Source organism: Canis lupus, chromosome 20 (assembly GCF_003254725.2).
Source record: "Canis lupus dingo isolate Sandy chromosome 20, ASM325472v2, whole genome shotgun sequence".
NCBI classification, from domain to species: Eukaryota; Metazoa; Chordata; class Mammalia; order Carnivora; family Canidae; genus Canis; species Canis lupus.
The window spans coordinates 4,171,492-4,192,817 of record NC_064262.1 but is presented as its reverse complement, the minus strand read 5'-3'; the positions used below and the strand labels follow the sequence as shown (position 1 = coordinate 4,192,817).

Below are 21,326 nucleotides of genomic sequence, written 5' to 3'. Positions count from 1 at the left end.
CCTTGGATGACTCATCTTCCCTCATCAAGCCTCAGTTTCCCCATCCCCAAAGTAAGCAGGGTGGCTGGGATGTGGGCAGTCCTTGCAATTTCACCTAGGCTTTAGCTCAAAATCCAGAGCTTTGGAAGGAACTCTTTTGGGTGTATGATCTAGAGCAGACAAGCTGAGGCCCTTGTACAGATGGGAAGGCTGAGGCTGGAGAGGGTGGGACTGGCCAGGCCAGTCCACTGGGAAAGTATTTGAGAGGGAGTGTGCGATGCTGCATGATGCTTCGGGAGCCCAGGCACTGGGCAGCAGACCCCACTGTTTAGACAGATGGCAAGCTCCCTGACCAAGGTTAACGTGATTCCTATTGTCTTATCTGGGAGCTGGACCTGCCCAACAGTAACAAGATCCCTAACCCGTCTTCCCTCCACCAGGGGAGCAGCGGAGGCGCCTCCCTGCAGGCGGGCAGGCGGGCAGAAGCGCACTCAAGGGAGTGAGTGAGCACCTGCTGTGTGCTAACAGCTCTATCCGGCTTAATCCTCCGAGCGAGCGCTGTAAGGAAGCAAGGACTACCCCTCCGCCCTGTGTATGCTTGGGGAAACCGGCTCCGAGGGATCGCAGAGGCCAAAGGACACAGTGGCCCGGGACTCCACAGAGAAAAATGGGGATCCCAGGTGTGCAGGAGATCAATCTGCCTTTTGTGGAAATACCATTTTTATTTTAAAGGAAGAAGCAGCCCCTTCCCGAAGGAAGCTCTTGGCATTAGCAGTCACTGTGATGCTGCGGTATTATCCCATTTCTCTGATGAGGAAATGAAGGTGCCAGGAGGTTTGCTAACTTGGCAGCTGGCAGGGAAGTGAGGGGAACCAGGAGTACGCGAGTCCGAAGCCCCACCCCACCCCACCCCATTTCTCCATCCACCCATGGCTACTGTAAGCACGATGCCACCGGCCCCTTGGCTGAGTGAGTCTCTGGCTTCTTCTGTGTGGCCCACAGCGTGAGCCTATGGAGAGCCCCTCTCCTCCGCTTCTCCTGCAGACAGAGGTGGAGTGGAGCCGTCTGAGGTCAGAGAGGCCCAGGGCTTGGAGGGGCAGTGCCCGAGCAGCCACCAGTAGAGCCATCGGAGGCTGAGTGGGGGAGCAGCTGTCCCAACTGCTTCTGCCTCAGTGGCCTCCTCCTACCATGGATCCTGGGTCAGCTCCAAGTTCAGAGTACTCAGAAGCCCCACTTGCTTGCCTCTCCTGCTGGGGAGCTCAGTAACAGTCCCAGCTCTGGCCTCTGCCTGCCTACTCTATCTGTCTCAGGGCAGCCCTGATGAGGTTGGGACAAGACCAGGTTCCAGTGGGGCTCTAAATGCCAGGATAACATTGAGCTTTTGTTCAAGCACAATGGGGAGGCATGGGAGGCCTAAGAGAAGAGGGGTGGAGGTTTTAGGAAGGGCATCCCAACAGCTGTACTGAGGCTGGGGGAGCCTCCAGGAAGCAGGGAGGCCAGGCCCACGTCTCGGGCAGGACCCATGATGCAGGGGAGAAAGCTGGCCATATGATGGAGCCGAATGGCACAGAGGAGAGAGAGGGAGCTGGACTGGAAAGAAACGAGGTGACGCCAGGCTGCCGGAAGGTGAATGATGAGTCAGTGTGATGGTGGCTGCCTGCCCTTGGGCCACTCCTCTGCCTCAGTTTCCCAATCTAGCAGAATGGAGTTAAAATGAGGTAGAATATTCAAAGGCCTTAGAACTGCATCTGGCACTGCATTTGCCCTCAGTAAATAAATGTTCCTATTGTTGTTATTTGTATTATTCCATATTTCTGAATTCAATGGATGGCTTGGGCACCTAGCAACAGGGGACATGGACCCAAGCAAGCCCCCCTGAAGCAGATGGGGGGGGGCCCTAGGCCCCAACTCAGGAAGGAATTACCATCACAAGCCAAGTGATGAGCTCACCCACTCACCAGGCTCCAACAATACACAATCAGGCCATAAATCCCCAGGGCATGCTGGGAGCCAGGCTGACATTTGAATATGAAAGGGTGAGAAACAAAACGGCATTCTGGGGGCTGGGATGGAGGGACGGCTGTGCAAAGTCAGGCTGGGTGCAGGCACCACATGCAGGGAAAAGGCACAGGTGCACACCTACACAGAGAGGCCCACATACCAGGACATACGTACATATAGACACGTGCACCTGCAAATACACACAAACACAAGCACACACAATGGCACGTACACACATGCATGCCATCCAGCAATTCCACTTCTGGGGACTTATCCAAAGGAAACGAAAACACGAATTCGAAAAGATATCTGCAACCCCAAGCTCACTGCAGCATTATTTACAATAGCCAAGACATAGAAATAATCGAAGTGTCCATCAATGAATGGATGGATGAAGAAGATGAAGTATATGCATATATACACACACACTGGAATAGTATTCAGCCATAGAAAAGAAGGAAATCTGCCATTTGCAACAACATGGATGGACCCTGAGGGCTAAGTGAAATAAGTCAGAGAAAGATTAATATACAATCTCTCTTACTTTTGGAATCTGAAAACAAAAACAAAAAGAATTAAACTCATGGATACTGAGAACAGAGTGCTGGTTGCCAGAGGGGGGAAGGTAGGGTCGGGCAAAATGAGTCAAGGGTGTCAAATAATACTAACCTCCAGTTATCAGATAAATAAGTCATGAGATGTCACATATAGCGTGGAGGTTATAGTTAAGAATACTGTGTTGCAGGGCACCTGGGTGGCTCAGTGGTTGAGCGTTTGCCTTTGGCTCAGGTTGTGATCCCAGGGTCCTGGGATCAAGTCCTGCATCGGGCTCCCCAAGCGGAGCCTACTTCTTCCTTCTGCCTGTGTCTCTGCCTCTCTCTCTGTGTCTCATGAATAAATAAATAAAATCTAAAAAAAAAGAGAGAGAGAGAATATTGTGTTGCATATTTGAAAGTTGCTAAGAGAGTAAATCTTATATTTGTTCTCAATACAAGAAAAAGATTCTAAAAATATTGTGTGGTTATGGATCTTAACTAGACTTGTTTGTGGTGATTATTATCACATATGTGCAAATATCGAGTCATTATGTTGTGCTAATGAATCTAATGTAATGTTATATGTCAATTATATCTCAAAAAATAAAAAGGTGTGGTACTCAGGGTGCCCTCCCCTGGGAGCCTTCTCCACCTCAGTCCCCTTCTCCCCACTCTATCTCAGGCTCTCTGCCCCCTGAGCCTCACAATTATGGGGGCCTTTTGCTTAGCATCACCGTAATGAAAGCACAGGGAGATTTGAGAGTACACAGCAGGCAATGGGCAGAATGTGGCCCCCCACTGTAGGATTCCAGTGACCCAGGCATTTCCTTGCCTTACTCTGACTGTCCAGGCATGGACCAGGTTGTCCTGCCTGGGTTGTTGGATCTGAAGCTCATCTTGAGAGGCAAGGATATATGGATTCACTCCAGGAACCTCAGGAGCAGTGACCAGCACGGTCCCTGTGGCCCTGACAGGGCTGTGTTCTCTGGCCCAGCATGGCTCTCCAGGCTTCCTGTCCACTCTGTGAAGCCCCTAAAAGCCTTCTGCATGAGTTAGGATTGTGTTCAGCTGCATGTAACAAACTCCATCTCTGAGCTTGACCACACAAGGTTTTGGTTTTCTTGAGAGGGCTGGGCAGCTGCTAGAGGTAGTTATGATGGACACAGTCTCCTTCCGGGACCTGGCTCACCATCCTTAGCAAGTAGTGCTCATCCTCACGCAGGAAGGAAGATGATGGGAGCATGAAGGAGAAAGACCTGTGCTGGAATGTTTAGGAAAACAATAGCCTTCTAGGTACCCACCAAGGGGACTCCCATTTATATCCCATCGAGCAGCACTGGGTCCCACAGCCACCTAAAGCAAGAGGGGGTTCTGAGAAATGAGCCCCAAGGGCACGTGGTCCCTCTGTACCAAGCTGGGACTCTGTTAGCAGGGAGGGAGGAGGGGAAGATTAGGGGCAGGTAACAACATCTAATTAACACAACTTCCAAAACATTTCTCTTCTGCCCAAGCCAGGGCGACTTTTGGGTGATTGTAACGAACGTCCAAAACTGATGTATGGCGGGACTGAATCCAGTCCAAGGATGCTAGGAATCCTTCCCTAAAGAAGTGATGTTTCAGATAAGGCCTGAAAGGATAATGGGTGAATGCAACAAAACAGGACAGGAGATTCTCAGGCAGAAGACATAGGATGAAGGTCCTGAAAGAGAAGAAAGAATGGGATATTTGAGGAAAGAAGTGTGACCCAAGAAGAGAGAGCAAGGGGAGGGGTGGACAGGAGAGGTCAGGAGGACAGAAGAGGGCCAGCATGCAGGCCTTGTGGGCTATGTAAGGGTCTGTAGTGGCCGAGTGAGCAAGGGCTCCATTCCAGAGTTTTCTGCAGGAGAGTAACATGACTTTTACAGATGACCCAGTTGGGAGGGGCCAAGATAGGTGTGTGTATTAGTCAGAGTAAGTCAGTCCTGTAACAAAGAGCCCCCAAGTCACAGGGGATTTGACAACGGAGGTTTATTCTTCACTCACACTACCTTCCAATGCACAGTGCTCAGGGCTCAGCTCCATGCAGACATCCACATGTGCATCCACTTCCAACATGTGGCCACCAAGGTCACCTTGGCATCACCGATGAAAACAGAGGACATGTGGAAGACAATGCAGAGTCTGGGGGACCAAGCTTCAGGTGTGTGCATCCTTCTGCCCACATCCTTTTGGTCATAATTCACTTATTTTGCCAGCTAACTGCAAGGAAATGTGGCCTTGTGGAGTGCCCAGGAAGACAGGAAGTGACAAGGATGTCCTTGTACCCTGGGTAGTCACTGCCATGGTTTGTCCTTTTGGCCAACACATATCCATGAATGTCCTTCCTACTACATGTAGAAAAAACTCACCCTCTTCTCAAGGAGACACCCCAAGGTCCCATCCAGTCACTGCATGGCCTGACAGCCCATAAACTAGGGAGAAAACATATTTGCTGCTGCCCCCAGACACACACACACACACACACACACACACACACACACACACACACACTGTATAATGATGGAACCAAGGTAAGATAACCCCAGTGAAAAGTCCCATTCAGAAGAGAGAAGAATGGAAGACACCAGAAGCAAATGGTCCACTGCCTAGTGTAAGGCAGAGATTGCCAGGGATCTCCCCAACTTGACACTGGCTATGCTTTCTTAGAGAACTCCTCATCCATCTTTCTCCGTGTGCTCTGGCTCCACGCTGTAGGGGCTAAGATAGTGTCCTGTTGGCCACTGTAGAGTTTCCAGGACCCTGCTTCCTGTTCTTGGAGAGCTGGGGGCACAAAGGATATATTAAACTTAAGTCAACAACTCTTTTTTTCATCTGGGATCATTGTTTCTTTGACAATGCAATTCCCTCCAATCCTAAATTTCTGATCTACTTCTTCTAGTCAATTCTAAGGGCCAACAATCATGCCCAGAGCTCTTTCCTTAATTGTTGAGCCACATTTATTGTTCTCCCTCTTCTTGTCTCTCTGCCTCTTCCTCCTCACTTAATCATGACAGCCTTGCGGCTATTGTAATGGAGTGGCGATGTCACATCCTTCACCTGGGCTTCACAGCAGCCTGAGGCTTTTCTCAATCTTAATCTCCTACTGTTTCAGATCCAGACGTGGTTGGCTTTTCCAACCCTGAATATAAATCTCTCTCTGTTCCTATTGTTTCTACTTCAAACCAGCTGCTACTCCCCTAAACTCATCTCTTTCCTGTGATACCTTGCAAATGCAGCCAGAAGGGGCCAAGACACACGAATCTATTACTTCTTTGCAACCACTTTCCCTAGAGCTATAGGCTCAGCCCCTGTGTGCTCTGCCTCCCAAACTAGCCCAGCCAGTAGTCCTCCAAAGGATTTTGCCATTTTATAACATGGGCCACCAGATTTTAAAGACTCTTATTATCAGTTTCCACACAGTCACTCAACAGCTAAGCCAATGTCGCATATTTAGGTTCTTATGCTAACACTGCACTTCAAATGACCATTTTCTGTATTAGTAAGGGAAGACTGGTTGCTGTAACAAATAGCCCTAAAGTCTCCATGGCTCATCACTGTACGGTCACTCTTGCCATGGTTCAAGGGGGTTTGGCCAAGGAGCTGGGCTCCACAGTCACTTGGGGACCCAGCATCTGTGTGGCCTCAAGGCTGCCCTGGTATCATCCAGCCAGTGAGTGGAGGCAAACCATGTGAAGGAGGAGGACAGACCTGGCATCCATCACTTCTGCCCACAGTCTGGTGGCTGACTGCAAATTAGCCTAGGAGATGTGTCTGTCAGTGTGCCCAAGAAGAATGGGAGCATGCTGGATTTCAGATTTAGAGTCACCTCCATCCATGCTCCCTCTGCCTGGATGCCTATATTCTCCTTGGAACACACGTATACATCCTTTAAGGTTCTGATCCATGCCACTTTTGTGACACTTCCCTCCCCCAGGCAGATATGGCAAGTCCCTGTGCCATGCCCACCCTGTAGTCTATATAGGCCTCTTCCTGACATTTCTCACTAAAGGTGCCAATTGTTCCCAGAATTATTTCCCAGAGCTTCCATCATCTCCATATGCCCAGCAAGGTATAGCATAGAGCCTGGCATAGATGCTCTATCAAAAAAATGAATGTCAGCAGGGACTCTGGCTCCCTGAAGCAGATGGTTCCATAGGCTATCCTTGCCAGCTTAGAAGGTGTATTGAACACCCCTTATCCTCTATCTGCAGAGTCGGGCCCCAGTTGCCCACAGCAGTGAGCAATGATGCCCCCATGGCCTGGCTTTCCCCCTTCTCTGCTTCATGCACCCCAGTCTTCTATTCCTAGTCCCTGAGATTACACCCCAAAATAAATCACCAGGTCCTAAATCCTTGCCTCAGGCTCTGTTTTTGGGGAGAACCCAGACTAAGAGGTCAAATGACTTTCCCTGCACTGGAAGACCCATCAGCCCCTAGAAAACTGGTCAGCACAAGGAGGACCCCATACTTGAGTCATGTGCTGCTAATGGAAGGGAGGGTCATTCCCCAGGCACCCCGAACCCAGTCCAATCCAGCTGGCACCAGCCTAGTTAGCTCCAAATGTCTTTCTTCCTAAGCTAATCTCCCTGCTTTGGGGATCGAGGCATGTGTCCATCACGTGGTAGCAGACCATGTAGAGTCAGGCTTTCACCCAGCATCCCTCTTGCTTCATCATCCCCATTTCCATATGACAATCTCCACTGTTTGGGGTGAGTTGTGTTCCTCCAAAATCCATATGTTGATGTTCTAACGCCCGGTACCTCAGAATGTGACTGTCTTTGGAGATAGTTTCAAAAGAAGTAGTGAAGTTGAAATGAGGTCATACGGGCAGGTCCTAATCCAACCTGATGGGGTATTTATCAGGAGAGGAGATAGGACCTAGACACGGACAGAGAGGAGACCAGGTGAAGACACCAGGAAAAGATGATTGCCTCCGCGCCAAGGAGAGAGGCCTCACGGGAAAGCAACCCTGCTGACACCTTGATCTCAGACTTCCGGCCTCCAGCACCGTCAGACAATGCTGTGGAAGTGGCCCGGCCTGGGGCACTTTGCTGTGGCAGCCCTGGCCCCCACCTCCACAGCTTTGTCCCCATGCTGGAATGCCCTGTGCGCGCCTCCTGAGCTCCCTGGACTCTACCTTTCTCCTGGCATTCACATGCCACCACCTCCAGTTGGACCTCTTACCTGGCGTGGAGCAAGTGACTTCCCTGCTCGTACCTGACAGCCACGTAACCACACTGGAGAACGGGAGATGCGGAGATGCGGATATAAGCGCCTAGTGACTCGAATACAGGCAGAGTGCTTTCAGAAACAAAGACTGCTTCAACGGCTCTGCTCAGAGAACTTTCTGGCTGACTCTGAACATGCCTCTTCCTTCTCTGGGCTCCCCCCACCCCGCCCACTTCAACGCAGCCCTGTGTCTGGGCCTCGCACCCACCTGCTGCCTCTGCCCTGGGAAAGCCTGACCAGGACACACACCCAGCCGGGGGGGCCCCAGCCTGCCTTTCTCCGGGCTCAGATGCCACACCCTCTCCGTCAACACACAGCACAATTTTGACGCCCTTTGAATCTGTCAAGTCGGGTCCTGGAGACAACACATTCACTGTGTCAGCCCCTGTTTGGGGAGAACCCAGAAAAATGACTGAATATGCAAATGGAATGCAAATGACCTGCTTCAAAGCAGAAAGTGTTCCCTTTGGCATCCTTTCAGGGCCTGCTTTAGTGAGTTGATAAAAATGCCCGTGAGGGGCACAGCAACGGTTGGCATGGAAACAGGGCTTCTAGGGTGCTTGAGGAGCCGTCCAACCAGCCCTGGAATCAACTATGTCAAACATCCCCTCCCTGCAGTCTTGTTCACACTCGAAGTTGGCACTCCAGCTGGAGAGAGCATTATCTTGGCCACTGGAGATAAGCTTCGGATTGTGAGCTCCCAGTAGGGATTCAAGAGATTTGCCCCTGAATAGATTTCTGCTCCCCCCAAAATGAACTTTCAAGTCACACAGCCCCGGTTTGAATCTTGGCTCGCAAATGCCCACCTGTGAGACTCTGGACAGGCTGCCAGACGCCCTGGAGACTTCATTTCCTCATCTGTGAAATGGCTGTGTGCAGGGGATGCTGCCTGGAGGATTCAGAGCCGGAGGGGTATGCGCCCCCCCTCCGCCACGCCCGGCACTGGTCGGAAGCTGCCAAGGCCAGGGCCCTGGCCTGGGGGGTCAGTTCTGTGCCCCCAGAGCCAGGCCTGGCACATAGTAAATGCTCAGCAAACACTGCCCTCCTTCCTTCCTTCCTCCACCATCTGTACATCTCATGGGCTATTTTTATTCGTGTTCCGGGTGAAATAAAACAAGTTAAAGCAGAACATGAAATTCGAGGAGGATTCCACCTTAAGGGGAAAAAAGAAAACCCCACCTTTGCAATAACAAACAGTTGGAGCTGGTGCATCACTTGGGTGAAATTGTTACCCCTCAAGACAAGTCTAAACTTTTCAGCATTATGAAAACTCTGAGGATTGCTTTGCTACCGAAAATTTATGGCCCCCAAATCATTCCTAAAAGACAGCGCACATTCCCAACCGAGTGTTTCCCTCTGGTACAATAGGCTCCTCTCTCCAGGCGGCTGCAGGCAGGGCGCACGTCCTGCACTTCTGCCTGAAGTGTCTGCTCTGTGGGGCCCAGGTGAGGCCCAGCACATAGTACGCACTCAACAAACATCCTGTCTTTGCACATTTCTGCCTGGTGGCAGCGCCACAAGACTGCTCGGGAGGGTCCCCTTCTCCTGCAACCCCCCACCATCCCCCCAAATAGAATCACAGTTCAAGGCACACACTCACCCAGTAGAGGTAAGGCAGGTGCCCCTACAGCCCTCCTCCACAAAACACGTTCTCCCTTGAAGATGAGAGACTAGAACAGACCTACACTGAAACAAAACTTCCAAACTTCCCTAGATGGTTCCACCGTGAGGTTTACGAATGAGGAAACCTAGGCTCTAAGAAGCACGTGGAGAATTTTGCCAGGGTCACACAGGGGTGGAGCTGAGCTCTGACTCCTGGTCACTTTGAATCACTGACACCTGGCTCTCTTCTCCCTAGCAGATCTTGGGAAGCGCTTGACATCTGGGTAGAGCAGATTGGCAGGTGGGGATTTGACTTAAAAGGCCCGATAGTATCTTTGAGAAGAATATCATTATCAACCTCCAAAATTTGGGGCATTAGGGAAAGTGCCCACTCTTGCATCACAATTGACATCAAAGAAAGACAGGTGTCCCCTTGCTCAAGAACATCCATGGCTCCCCACTGCTGTAGTTTGGTCTGGGTGCCTCAGGCCATGTCCTTGCCCGCCCCCCACCAGCCCCCCATCACAGCCAAAGGCCCTCCCTGAAGAGCTATGGTCCAGCCAGGCACCTCTGTCTCATTCACATATTTCCCTCCTCTTTCCTCTCATCTTTAGAGACTCCTGTCCAGACGGTCCTCAACTTCTTGACCTCCCAGCAGGCTCTGTTAGGGCCTGGCCCTCCCTCTTTTGGGACCCTAACTTCCCGGGGACTTGCCAAGCACCCATGGGGTGCCAGGTGCTTCTGCACACGAATGCCTCACATCCTCACCGTCAGCCCATTTTGAGGCTTTGAGGGCCTGACCCGAGAAGTTCAGTAACTGTCCCAAGCTCACACAGCTGGAAGGTGGAAGGCCAAGGGCTCAACCCTAGGTCCCTCTGGCTTCACAGCTTCAGCTCTAGCTGCTCCTAAGGGCCTGCTGCCTCCCTGACATTGCTTCTGGTGTTCCAGCTCATCGAAAGTACAAAGTGCACTTTGAGGGTGAAGCCCTGGGCTCTCCGATTGTCCCCACCAAGCTCAGAGGCACCAGCTGTGATGTCCCCTAGGCACAGATGAAATGCTGAGAAGGTCTGTGTGGGGCTTTCATAAGCTCTGAGCCTCAGAGACATTAAGCGACTCGCCCAAGGTCACACAGCAGGTTTGGAAGGCGGCAGGAATTCCACAGCAGATCAGTTCAGGCAAGGTAAGTGTCTCAAACTCAGGTGCTTCAGGGGCCAAGCCGAGCCCAGCAACAAGGGCACACGCAGGAAGGCAGCGTGGGGGCTGGAGAACATGTGTCCTCCCGGCTCAAGCTGGCGGTGGTCGTTAGCAGCTGGGGACGCTGGTACCATACAAGTTTCTGATCCTCTACAAGAAGGTGGAAATCAAGATTTTTATGGGATACATAGTTTGGAACACTGACCGACCCCTTCCCTGAATGTTTCAGGTGACTCAGGACACAACAAGGAAAAGGCCTCCCGGGTTTGCCCCGAGCGTGAAGCCACTGCCATGGGGCTTGGAATTCTTTTCACCTAAAAGTGCCAGAGCACTAGTGCACAGCCCTTTTTACAGATATGGAAACTGAGGCCCAGGACACAGGTTGTCATGGCAGAGCCTGGGCCAGCCAGTCCCTCAACAAAAGAAGTGAAAAACTCAACAAATAAATGCTGTGGGACTCAAACCGCAGATGCACAAGCCTTGGGGCAGGCCTGGAGGGAGGCCTGTGTGCTTAGGTGGCAGACCTAATGTCTCTGGGCCTCAGTTTATCCACCTGCAAAGTGGAGGGCTTCTCACAGGGCTGAGAAGCTGCAACAGAGCCCGGCCGGCACAGCCCTGGGCTTTAAAACAAGTGCAGGGCCCTGTCTTTCGCCCTCCTCCCGGGGCCCAGGGGCCAGGCCCACATGGTACAGACCCGGAGGCCGCGGCTTGGCAAGCTCTGGTGAGTGGCTGGCGGACCCAGGACCGGGAGCCCCGGGGATGGCCCCCCCCCCCCAGCTCAGCAGCGGGCTGTCACTGCCCCGCTTCACTCACTGCTCCCTTTGAAGTTCAAAGAATGGGCCTCGCCCCCTGGAAGCTGGCAGTAAATCAGGCAAGAGAAAGGAAACTGTCCACCTGGGCTGAGTTATGGTGGCCACGGCGAGACAGCCCTCACCCTCTGGGACCGGGGGCCCCAGCCTTACCTGCCTTGCTGGGCCCCCTCCTGCCCCTTACCTGCCCAAGCAGCCCCTTCGTCGCCCCCAAGCCCATCACCCAGCCTAGCTCCTCCGTTCCCGACCCCCGCCGCCAGCAGTCAGAGCCTGAGAGAGAGACTGAGGTCCCTCTACACCTTCTCCATTGAGGAGTGGTTTATCCCGTGCTTGCACACTTCCTGTGATGGGGAACTCACTCCAGGCCCAGCCAGCTTCAACCTAGGCAAGGCTCTCCCTCCCACAGGACTTAGGCTTGGCTTCCCAGTGGCTATCCCACCTTCACTCCTACCTTCATTCCAGGTCACAGGCCTCCTCCTCCCCAACCCCAAGATGGCCCTACAGAGATGGGGAGGCAACACGGCCTCCTCGGTGGCTCTCATTTTGTCAGAGCTGGGTGGGGGTGGGGGTGGGGGTGTCATAAGGGATCTCCAGGTTTATAGGTATGAACTCAGGGACAAGGGTGCGTGAGGGTGGCTTGTACTTAGGGCTGTGGACTTGGTGGGCAGATGAGTGGGTCTGGGACAGAGGACAGTGCAGCGTGTGTGGTCCCAGGGCAGACCATGGGCGTGGGAGAGTGCCCAGCAGTGCGTGTGCATGATGTGAACACGGGTCAGAGGGCGGGTGCGTGGGTGGGACTGGGAGTAGGTTCAGTACAGGTGTGTCAAGGGGATGAAGCCCAGCTGTGGGAGGTCGTGGGCTTCCGGGGTGTGTGAGAGTGTCTGTGGCAGTGTGGGGTCATGAGTGTGTGCGAAAGTGTGTGTGTGTGTGTGTGTGTGTGTGTGTGTGCAGTGGAGAGAGGTCGGGGGCATCTGAGGGGCTGGTGGCCTGCAGCCCCTGGGGGACAGCCCAGGCAGGGTGACATCACTGGGCAGGAATAGCGCTTGAGCTCATCTGCTGGATGTGGATCCGAGAAGGTCGCTCAGGAGAAGCCAAGTGTGGGCTGCGGGGAGGACACGGTCTCTTTGGAGCGTGCATCTGCCCACAGACCACCAGGGCCTGCGGGGAGGGGAGGGAAGGGGCCTGACTCCTGACACCCCAGGGGTGCTGGGCTGTTGGGTCAGGGAGCAGCACAGAGGGTGGTGGTCACGGCCCAGACTGAGGGCAGCGGCGTGATCTGGAGCAGGCCACGGCACCTGTGGCCACCTTGGAAGTGGGGGACTCACACCTCCTCCCGGGCTGCCGTGAGGGCTGGCACCTTGCAGCTGCCGTGTGGCTCCGCAGGCACTCTGTCCCCGCAGGCCTGAACAGAGCCAGCCAGTGCAGGGCACAGTGGGTGTGAGGCCTTCTCTCTCTTTGGGACCCTCGCCGGCGCAGCAGCGGGTCAGTCAGGGGCCTGGCTGACACCTGGAAGCCACACTGACCTGCCCCTGTCTCTGGCCCCAAACGCAGCCACCAGCAAACCCCCTTGGTTCTTTCTCTCCTCCACCTCTCTGTATCCATCCCTGACTCTCAGTCACCATGGCAACCCCCTGGGTTCAAGCCACCATTATCTCCTGACTGGACCAGCACAGCGGCCTCCTTCCTGGCCTCCTGCCCTGGTCTACCTCCCTGACACACTCCAATAAGCACCTGTGTGTGCCTGTACCCTCCGGGCCTTCTACAAGTCACACTCATCCCTTCCCAAGCCAGGTCCCCTATGGTCTTCTGGTCCACCCCCAGCCAGCCCCAAGCCAGGGTGCAGAGTAGAAGACTATGCTATTTGGCCCCAGGCTGCATGGGCCCAGCCCCTGGACTCAGGGAGGAGTCAGCATCCCAGAGGCACAGAGCCAACAGAAGGGACAGTGCTTGCTGAAGGCCCACCCAACCCCCATCCTCCCTCCCCGCCACGTGGGTTCAAGGTGGATGTGCTGGGTCTGGGGCTCTGACCACCTGTCCCAGCGAGAGTGAGAGAGTGCCCAAGGACAGGGGTGTTGGAGTTCAGGAGAGAGGCTGGGTGGCAGGTAGAGCCAAGGGTCTCCAGGGTACGGGGTATCCTAGAAATAGCTCCTTGATGTGGCTACACAAATTGGTGAGTCCCTCTCACTATATGGCTCTGGAGAGAGTGAAAACTGTGTGTGTATGTGTGTGTGTGTGTTTGTAAGAGGCTGAAAGTTACTGTTATGTGTGGATATAAAGTAACTGGCTGCAGTCGTGCACACAGTAGGTATTCAGTAAGGAGAACGTCACTCAAAACAAGAGGCACACAGTGTCTGAGCTCAAAGGCCAGCGGGGGTCCCTTAGGCCAGGAGTGCAGAACTTAGATGACCACAGGGGCCCAGGAGCCACAATAAATGAGGGGACTAGGCCCAGAGGTGGCAGGGGGGTAGGGGGACTGTGGACAGCTGGAGAACCCAAGCCCCAGATGCAGGGGCCTGCCTGCCCAGTGCCAGAAACCTATGACCCTGTAGGAGTATGGGCCCAAGGTGTCAGATCTTTCCATTGTCAAGAGAGGCCAGAAAAGAAGTCCAGAGCAGTATTTGACATTTCCCAGTTTTTTAAATGTGGTCAATGGGCTCACATCCCTAGCCTCCCATTTAGTGCAAGGCACTCTTTCTACTGAAAACAATTAGAGACTCCAGAAAACACAGTGGCCCAGCTGTGCACAGCACTAGGGCAGAAATCCAGGGAGCTCTTCACCTGCCCGCATAGCCCAGGCCCCAGGGAGCACAGGTGTGCCCTGGTTGGTGAGGGTGGTGATACTGTTGGCACTAAGCTCAATGCCCTCCCCCCTGCCCTAACGGGTGGGGCACCCATCCCCACAGCTGCTGTGAGGGCACCTGCTAATAGCTCACAGCCATGCCTTTACTGGAGAAGTGCCCTCAGCATCTGGAAATAAATGTCAGGAAGGTTTATGCTCCATCCCAAATGCACCCCCCAGGGGTAGTCATTGACCAATGATTGACCATTACAAGGTCCAGTCTCCTTATTTCAAGGAGGGCCACTCTGTAATGCCCTTTACTCTCCAGTGAGCCCTGTGGGATTCAAGCTGAGACCAGATTTCTCCTAAAACCAGACACCTTTGCTTGGTTTCTTCCTCTGTTTGATCCTGCTTCCTTCCCTCCCTTCCAGATTTCCCTGGAAGTTCCCTCTGTAAATCACAGGCACTGAATCCCTGCCCCAGGCTCTGGGTCCTTCCACTAGGAAGCAGCCTAAGCAGTGAGGGTAGGAGCAGGAAGGCTAGGTGGAGACAAGGCAAAAGGACTCAAAGGATAACAGGGGTCTGAGCACATCTGAAGGCAAGAGGAGGGAGACCGGGGTGTGCAGAGAAGGGAGCTTCTGGGAAAAGGGCTCCCCAATGGAGTTATACCCTTCCCTCCCCATGGTAAATGTCAGAAGGCATCAAATGACATTCAATGTCAACCTGGAGAAAAATCGGGGAGCAGTCATCATCACCATCTCTCTTGAAGAAAGTGCAGAGCCAGCCAGTCAACAAAACTAATCATATGCCCACTGTATGCCAGGCCCTCCTCCTGGTGTGGGGCGCTTGAAGGGACACACATGGACTGGAGAAGGCCCAGCTCCTTCAGCACCACCTGCCTGCCTTGTTTCCCTTCCTTCTCTCCTTCCTTCTGTCTGTCCATTCTTTCCAGATCACTCTCAGCCTCCATATCCTTCCAGATCCTGTGTACAGTAGATTTAACAGAACTACTAGATGTTCTTGGGCCTCTAAGAGAGGAATAGAAGGCAAAGAGCTCTGGAGGAGCCCGGAGAGGGAGGTACTGAATCAGACTGCAAGTCTGAGAAGGCTTTGGGGACAGGACCTCAGAGCTGTGTCCTGAGGGAGGAGGGCCCCCGGAGGAGGGAGATCTGGGTGTGGGTGAGGGGCTGGCAGCATCCAGGCTCTCTCCTAATGTCCCCACATGTCTTTTAGAACCTCTCCTTTCCCACTCCTGGGACCCTCTCGGCAGAAAGGGGTTTCTATCTCCAACCACGAGAGTCTAAGGCACCGGCTCCCCTTTTCTCTGCACTAAGGTAACCCCAGATGGGGCACAGATCTGAGCTGGGCTAATCAGATGCTTCAGCCCAGGATTCAAGGTCTTGAGAGGCATCCACGGGCTGAGGAAGGGTACAGGAAGGAGTAGCTGGGAGGCAAGTGACCAGGCAGGTGAGAACATGGTCTCTCATGAGTCTCCAGAGAACCCTCCAGATTGCCCCTCCTTCTTTTTAACAAACATAATGCAAGATTTGGTGCTTGTCAAGCCCACTCATTTTTTTGTCCTTCACTCTGTAGACATATATCTGTGGACTGTTAACAGTATTGTCTTGACCATTTTTTAATTTTATACATGTGTATCAACTATAAGTATCTTTTTTGTACCTTGTCTCTCTGGCTCAACATTGTTTTTTGAGACTTGTCCAAGTTAACATTTGTAGTTCAAGTTCATTCATTTCCACAGCTGTATGATCATTCCAAAAGGTGAAGACCTCACAACTGCCCAGTTGAGCCACAGACTTGAGAGCAATAGCACAAGCACATGCTTTAAGTGACTGAGTTTTGGGTGGTTTTGTTATGCAGCAATAGCTAGCTGACACAGGTGTAGGTGTCTTCAGGATTTCACTAGTACAGATGGCACAGCAGAAACTCATCTTGTGTGTCTCTTGGTGCCATGACTATAAGCAATTATGAGAACTTCCCTCAGAGGTGGCATGACTGTGGATCACAGTTTACACGTCACCAGCTTGCCTGGATGTCCTGGCTCACCTTCCAGACTAAGTCTTCCTGACTCCAATGGCTCTATGAATTCCCACGGTCTCTTCAGTAAATTCCCTTTTACTCAAGTCACACGGAGTTGAGCCTGGCCTACATGAGAACCATCCCGCTGACCATAGACTTGTAAGCAGTAATAAATGGGTGTGGTTTTGAGTCACTCTGGGGCTGGTTTGTTACATGGCAACCACTGACACAGACAGCGGTCTCAACGGTCTCAACGTAGCCACCAGCTGAAAGCATCCATCTAGCTCTTCAGATACTAGTCCTTAAAGATGACAGAGGGAACATGGAATAACAAAAGAACGGCACTTGGGCAGGTTAGTTAGATCATTCTCATGCAAAAAATGTGGCTGTCAGAGCCCTTCAAAATAACATCACTAAATGGGGGCTCAGGATAACTGGCATGTGGGCCCAGCCCCCTCTACTGGGTTATCATGAGACGTAGGGCAGGTCCCTTTCCATTTCTGAGTCTCAGTATTCCTGTCCATAAAATAGAGTACCAACCCCTAATTCACAGGCATGCTGTGAACAGTAAGTGAAATAATGCGATCCGGCAACAGTTGGATGTCAGCAACACTGTCCCTGGGATTGAGGGACAGACATCTTTTCATCTGTGGTTTGTGAGTAATGACTACTCCAGATCTGTAGAGTAAATGACAGAATGGGCGTCAGATCTGCATCAGGAAGGATGCTTTTGGTGGCAAGTGACAGAAAACTGAATTTTAACTAGTCTAAACTAAAAGGGTGATTTATTAGAATTACTAACTCACATAACAGAATCCCAAGGGTAGATGACTTGAGGCATGTTTGATCAAGGCTCCAGCTTTGTTTCTCTGTGATTCTTCTTCTCTACAGTCCTTTGGATGTCGGTTTTGCCCTCAGGGTGATCTGTCCCCATGCCCTGGTTGGCTTAGGCACTCATGGATCCATCACTATGATAAAAGGGTTGGGATTGTGCCAACTGGCTGGACCAATCTGTGTCCATGCGAGAGCTAAAGTGGAGACAGTCACCTCCAAAATCTCATGACCACTGCTTAGTGAAGAAGAGGGAAGAATGAATGTCAGGGTTGCTATAACAAGGACCCTGGCAAGTGCGAAGTCCTATGACAGACACATTGCATAAGAGATGCTACCTCAATGGTCACTAGCATGTCCCTGTCTGGGCCTTAGTTTCCCTCATAGTAATGTAAGGGACTACCTGGATGGTGTCTATAGTCCTCCACTGCCTCCCACCAACTCACAGAGCCCAGGCTTTGATGGACTAGTCTGAGTCTCAGGCAGGAGGCTAGAGCCCACCACCTGCCATTCATGGGGTGGAGTGGACTCCACAGGCAAATGCTTCTGAGCAGAACAAATTGCTAGAGCATTGTTTCTCTGTCACCAGGTGAATGATTTCCAGGAGCTTATTGGGGCGGGTGAATGATTTCCTTGGCCTGCCAAGCCCTCTCCAAGACTGTAATTGGGTTTCTAGTGACAAATTCTTGACTGGAGCCCCCCAGCAAGGGCCAGGTTGTAGCAAACTCCAGTTCAAACATTTTTGAGGTCGTCTATCTGCTGCTCCGCCACCTGCTGTCTGCAGCAGAAGAGCCGGAAGTGCCAAACCTGCACCTAGCACTCCATCCCCTCCTATCACACAGTTGCTAGCCCCATGTAGCCGTTTAAATTAAAATCAGTCCTCAGTCACACTAGCCACACTTCCAGCACTCAGTGGCCGTATGGCTAGTAGGTGCCGTTGGACAGTGCCAACATAGAAGCTTTCCATCACTGTAGAAAGTTCTATTGGCCAGCCCACCTCCAGTAGAAATTCAGGGGCGGACCTCAGGCCAGTTCTTTCTCCCCTCTGACTCTCAGTGTCTACATGTTCTTTCCAGCACTAAGCCTCAGCTTCCTCCTCTGTCAAATAAGGGTGATAAGGTTAGACTTAGAGGGATAAGAGCTGGGGAATGCTGAGCCGAGGACCAGTAGTTACTGGAATGTAGTCTGGAGCTCAGGCTCTTGCTGCTCCAGGTGCATGATGAAGTAAATGTGACAGGGAAGGGGTCATTTGAGCAGACATCGCCCAGTAGATTTGGTAGGCTGTTCACAAAGTAATGATCCATTCTTTCTGCTTATTTATGGGACCCTCAACTTTCACTAGGGCTAAAATGCATAGTGTGGGAGAATGAAGGATGATTGGTCCAGCTCATCTTGCCACCCTCATGATCATTTGCCTGTGAATGGTCAAGGGATGACCATGTGATGTCAGGGGAAGTCTGCTGGAGGCTTCTGGGAAAATGTCTCCTGTCTGATAATAGACATGCCCATGAGAAGAAAGTCCCATAGTGCCTGGCGTTCACTTTCGGGTGTGACTCCATGGTACCCGGTGCTTTGGCAGCCACTCTGGAACCATGAAACACAATATTATAGAAAAGTGACCACGCTCAGGGGGTCACATGGGAGGGCTGGGTCCCCAATGTGTATGTTGAGCTCCTGGACCCACACTACCTCCTCTCACCTCCAGACTTCAAGTAAGGCAAAAATAAATGTCCTCGATGGATGGACTTCTTGCAGCCAAAGGCATCCTGCACAATTCTCGTGCAGGGGTGAGTGAGCTTGGCAAGACATACAGGTCCATTCCCAGCAGAGACAACAGTATGTGCGAGGATGCAGAGGTGTGACGGGGTGCCCCATCGTCCAGAGTGGGAGAACTGGCTGTGGGTGAGGGCTGTAGCTGCCTCTGGAGCTGGGCAAGTCCACGTGGTTGCAAGTCGGTGGGGCAAGGGGACAGTGGAGACTTTTAAGGACCAGCTCCTGAGTTACAGGGTGAGCTGTGGGAGGGGATAAAGGGAGCCTTGGGGAGGAGGCCAGGCAGGAGGTAGGGGGGATGATGGGGGGGAGGTGAGAGGCTTGGGGTCGGGCAGTGAGCAGGTGTTAGTGGCTGAAGGAATGAGGTAAGGTGCAGAGGAGGAGCAGAGGAGGAGCTGAGGATGTCTCAGCGGGGAGAGAACTGAGGACAGGGCCCTGGAGACAAGGACACCTAAGAGAGGGAGGAAGCTGACAGAGAGGTCTGAGAAAAGACCAGAGAGAAATGCAGAAAGGGTTTCCAGCAGGAGGAGGAGGGGTGGGCACAGGCAGGCTCCCTCGTGCCACAGCAGGACAACTCTGAGCTGGGCCATACTCCTCCTCCACTCCACACCCTCCCATGGCTCCCATCTCCCCAAGGTAAGAAAGAGCCGACATCGTCACAGCCACCTTGGATGCCCTAAGACCCCCACTCCCCACCCCACCTCCCCAACCTCATCCTCCACCACTCTCTCCTCACCGTTTCAGCCACACTGGCCTCCTTGCTGTTCAGGGAACAAGCCAAGCATGTTTCCATCTCCGGGACTCAGCGCTTGCCGAGAACCCACTTCCTCTGGATCTTTGCAAGGCTCATCCCGTCACCTCCTTTGGGAAGTCCTCCCTGGCTACTTATCTAATACAGCCCCCTCCCACAGTGCTCTCCCCACCCCCTTACCCCGAGGCATCCCTCTCCAGGGCCCATAAGTGTGGTACTTGGTGTGCAGACATAGTTGACCTTTGACCGACACGGCGATTATGGGCGCCGACCCCCCATGCAGTCAAAAATCCGTGTATAACTTCTGACTGCCCCAGAAACGTAACTACTAAGAGGCAGCTGTTGGCCAGAAGCCTTATTGATGATATAAACAGTCAATTAACACATTTTCTGTTTGTTGTGTGTATCATATGCTGTATCTTCACAATAAAGTCAGCTAGAGAAAATAGAAGAAAATGGTACTAAAAAAATAGAGAAGAGAAAAGACATTTATAGAACTGTCCTGTATTTATCGAAAAGAATCTGTATAGGGGCACATGGGTGGCTCAGTGGTTGAGCCGCCTGCCTTTGGTCCAGGGTGTGATTCCCCCCTGGGTCCCTGGATCGAGTCCCACGTCGGGTTCTCTGCAGGGAGCCTGCTTCTCCCTCTGCCTGTATCTCTGCCTCTCTCTGTCTTTCTGTGTCTCTCATGAATAAATAAATAAAATCTTAAAAAAAAATAAAAGAAAGAAAGAAAACAATCCATGTAGAAGTGGATTCTCCCAGTAGGGAGGTGGAAAGGGAGCAGGTGTGCTGGTCCAAGTGTTGCCGGCGTGGTGCAGTCGCAGGTGAGAATCCGGAGGAGGAAGAGGAGGAGACTGCAAGGATAGGCCCAGGAGCAATGGCGTCCAAAGAGAAACAAGTGGTGAAAAATGTCAACATGGAAAATGCCCAGCAGGAAAACGAAGAACAGGGTCCTGTGCAGAATGAAGAGGAATCACGCAATTCGAGAGGGAGTGAAGGCCAGAAGAATGGAAGAAATGTTAAGCTGGGGCGAATGAGAGGACTTGTCCCTAATTTTCGATGGGCCATACCTAACAAGCATATTGATCACAATGAAATGGGAGATGATGTGGAAAAGTTCGTAGGGCAAATGATGGAGATCCAGAGAAAGACTAAGGAGCAGCAAATGAGGCATCATAAGCGCTTTCAAACTCTTGAACCTGATAATCATTATGACTTTTGCCTTATACCTTGAATCTTAAGGTTTTCCCTGAGGTTAATAATGTGGCCTCTGCTCCACAAACTTGTAGTTTTGTGATTTACTTTTTCTGTAAACCTTTTGGTGTTTCCACTTACCAGTTTGTAATTAAATATTGTTTTGTCTCTGTAAAACTTTCTGTCCAGCAGGGAAATTTCACCCCTTCTTAGGAAAAACTATTCTTTTCATAATGTGAAATTAATAAAGCAGTTGAAAAAGCAAAAAACAAAAAAACAAAAACAAAAACAAAAATCATGGTGTTGTTCAGGGCTTGACTGTACTATCAACGCTTTCATATTGATCAGCTCGAATCTGTACCTGTTCTGTTCGCAGCCATATATATCCTCAGTGCTCAGAAGAAGGCCTGGCCTGTAGGAACAGTGGAGGAAAATTTGTAGAGCCTATGAATGCATGAGGATTCAGCGCAATAAAGACTCCAAATAGTCCTGAGTTTGACACTGAATCCAGAAAGTGGAAGGGGAGGAAGGGGAGGCAGCAGGTAGAGACAAATCATTTAGGAAGTTTGGCTGTGAAGGAAGAAAAGAAACAGG

General features: G+C 51.9%; 1 protein-coding gene across 1 annotated transcript; it reads left to right on the top strand.

The window, feature by feature from the left end:
• The first annotated feature begins 20,371 nt into the window (after nucleotides 1-20,371).
• LOC112662976 (protein BEX4-like) lies at nucleotides 20,372-20,919 on the top strand. The gene has a single exon (XM_025451621.3). It carries the CDS (start codon nucleotides 20,416-20,418, stop codon nucleotides 20,770-20,772), a length of 357 nt encoding a protein of 118 aa, XP_025307406.1. The 5' UTR covers nucleotides 20,372-20,415; the 3' UTR covers nucleotides 20,773-20,919.
• Nucleotides 20,920-21,326: the final 407 nt, after the last annotated feature.

Bases quoted from the DNA above. Each gene is read 5' to 3' on its own strand.
- LOC112662976 (XM_025451621.3), top strand. From the start codon at position 20,416: ATGGCGTCCAAAGAGAAACAAGTGGTGAAAAATGTCAACATGGAAAAT.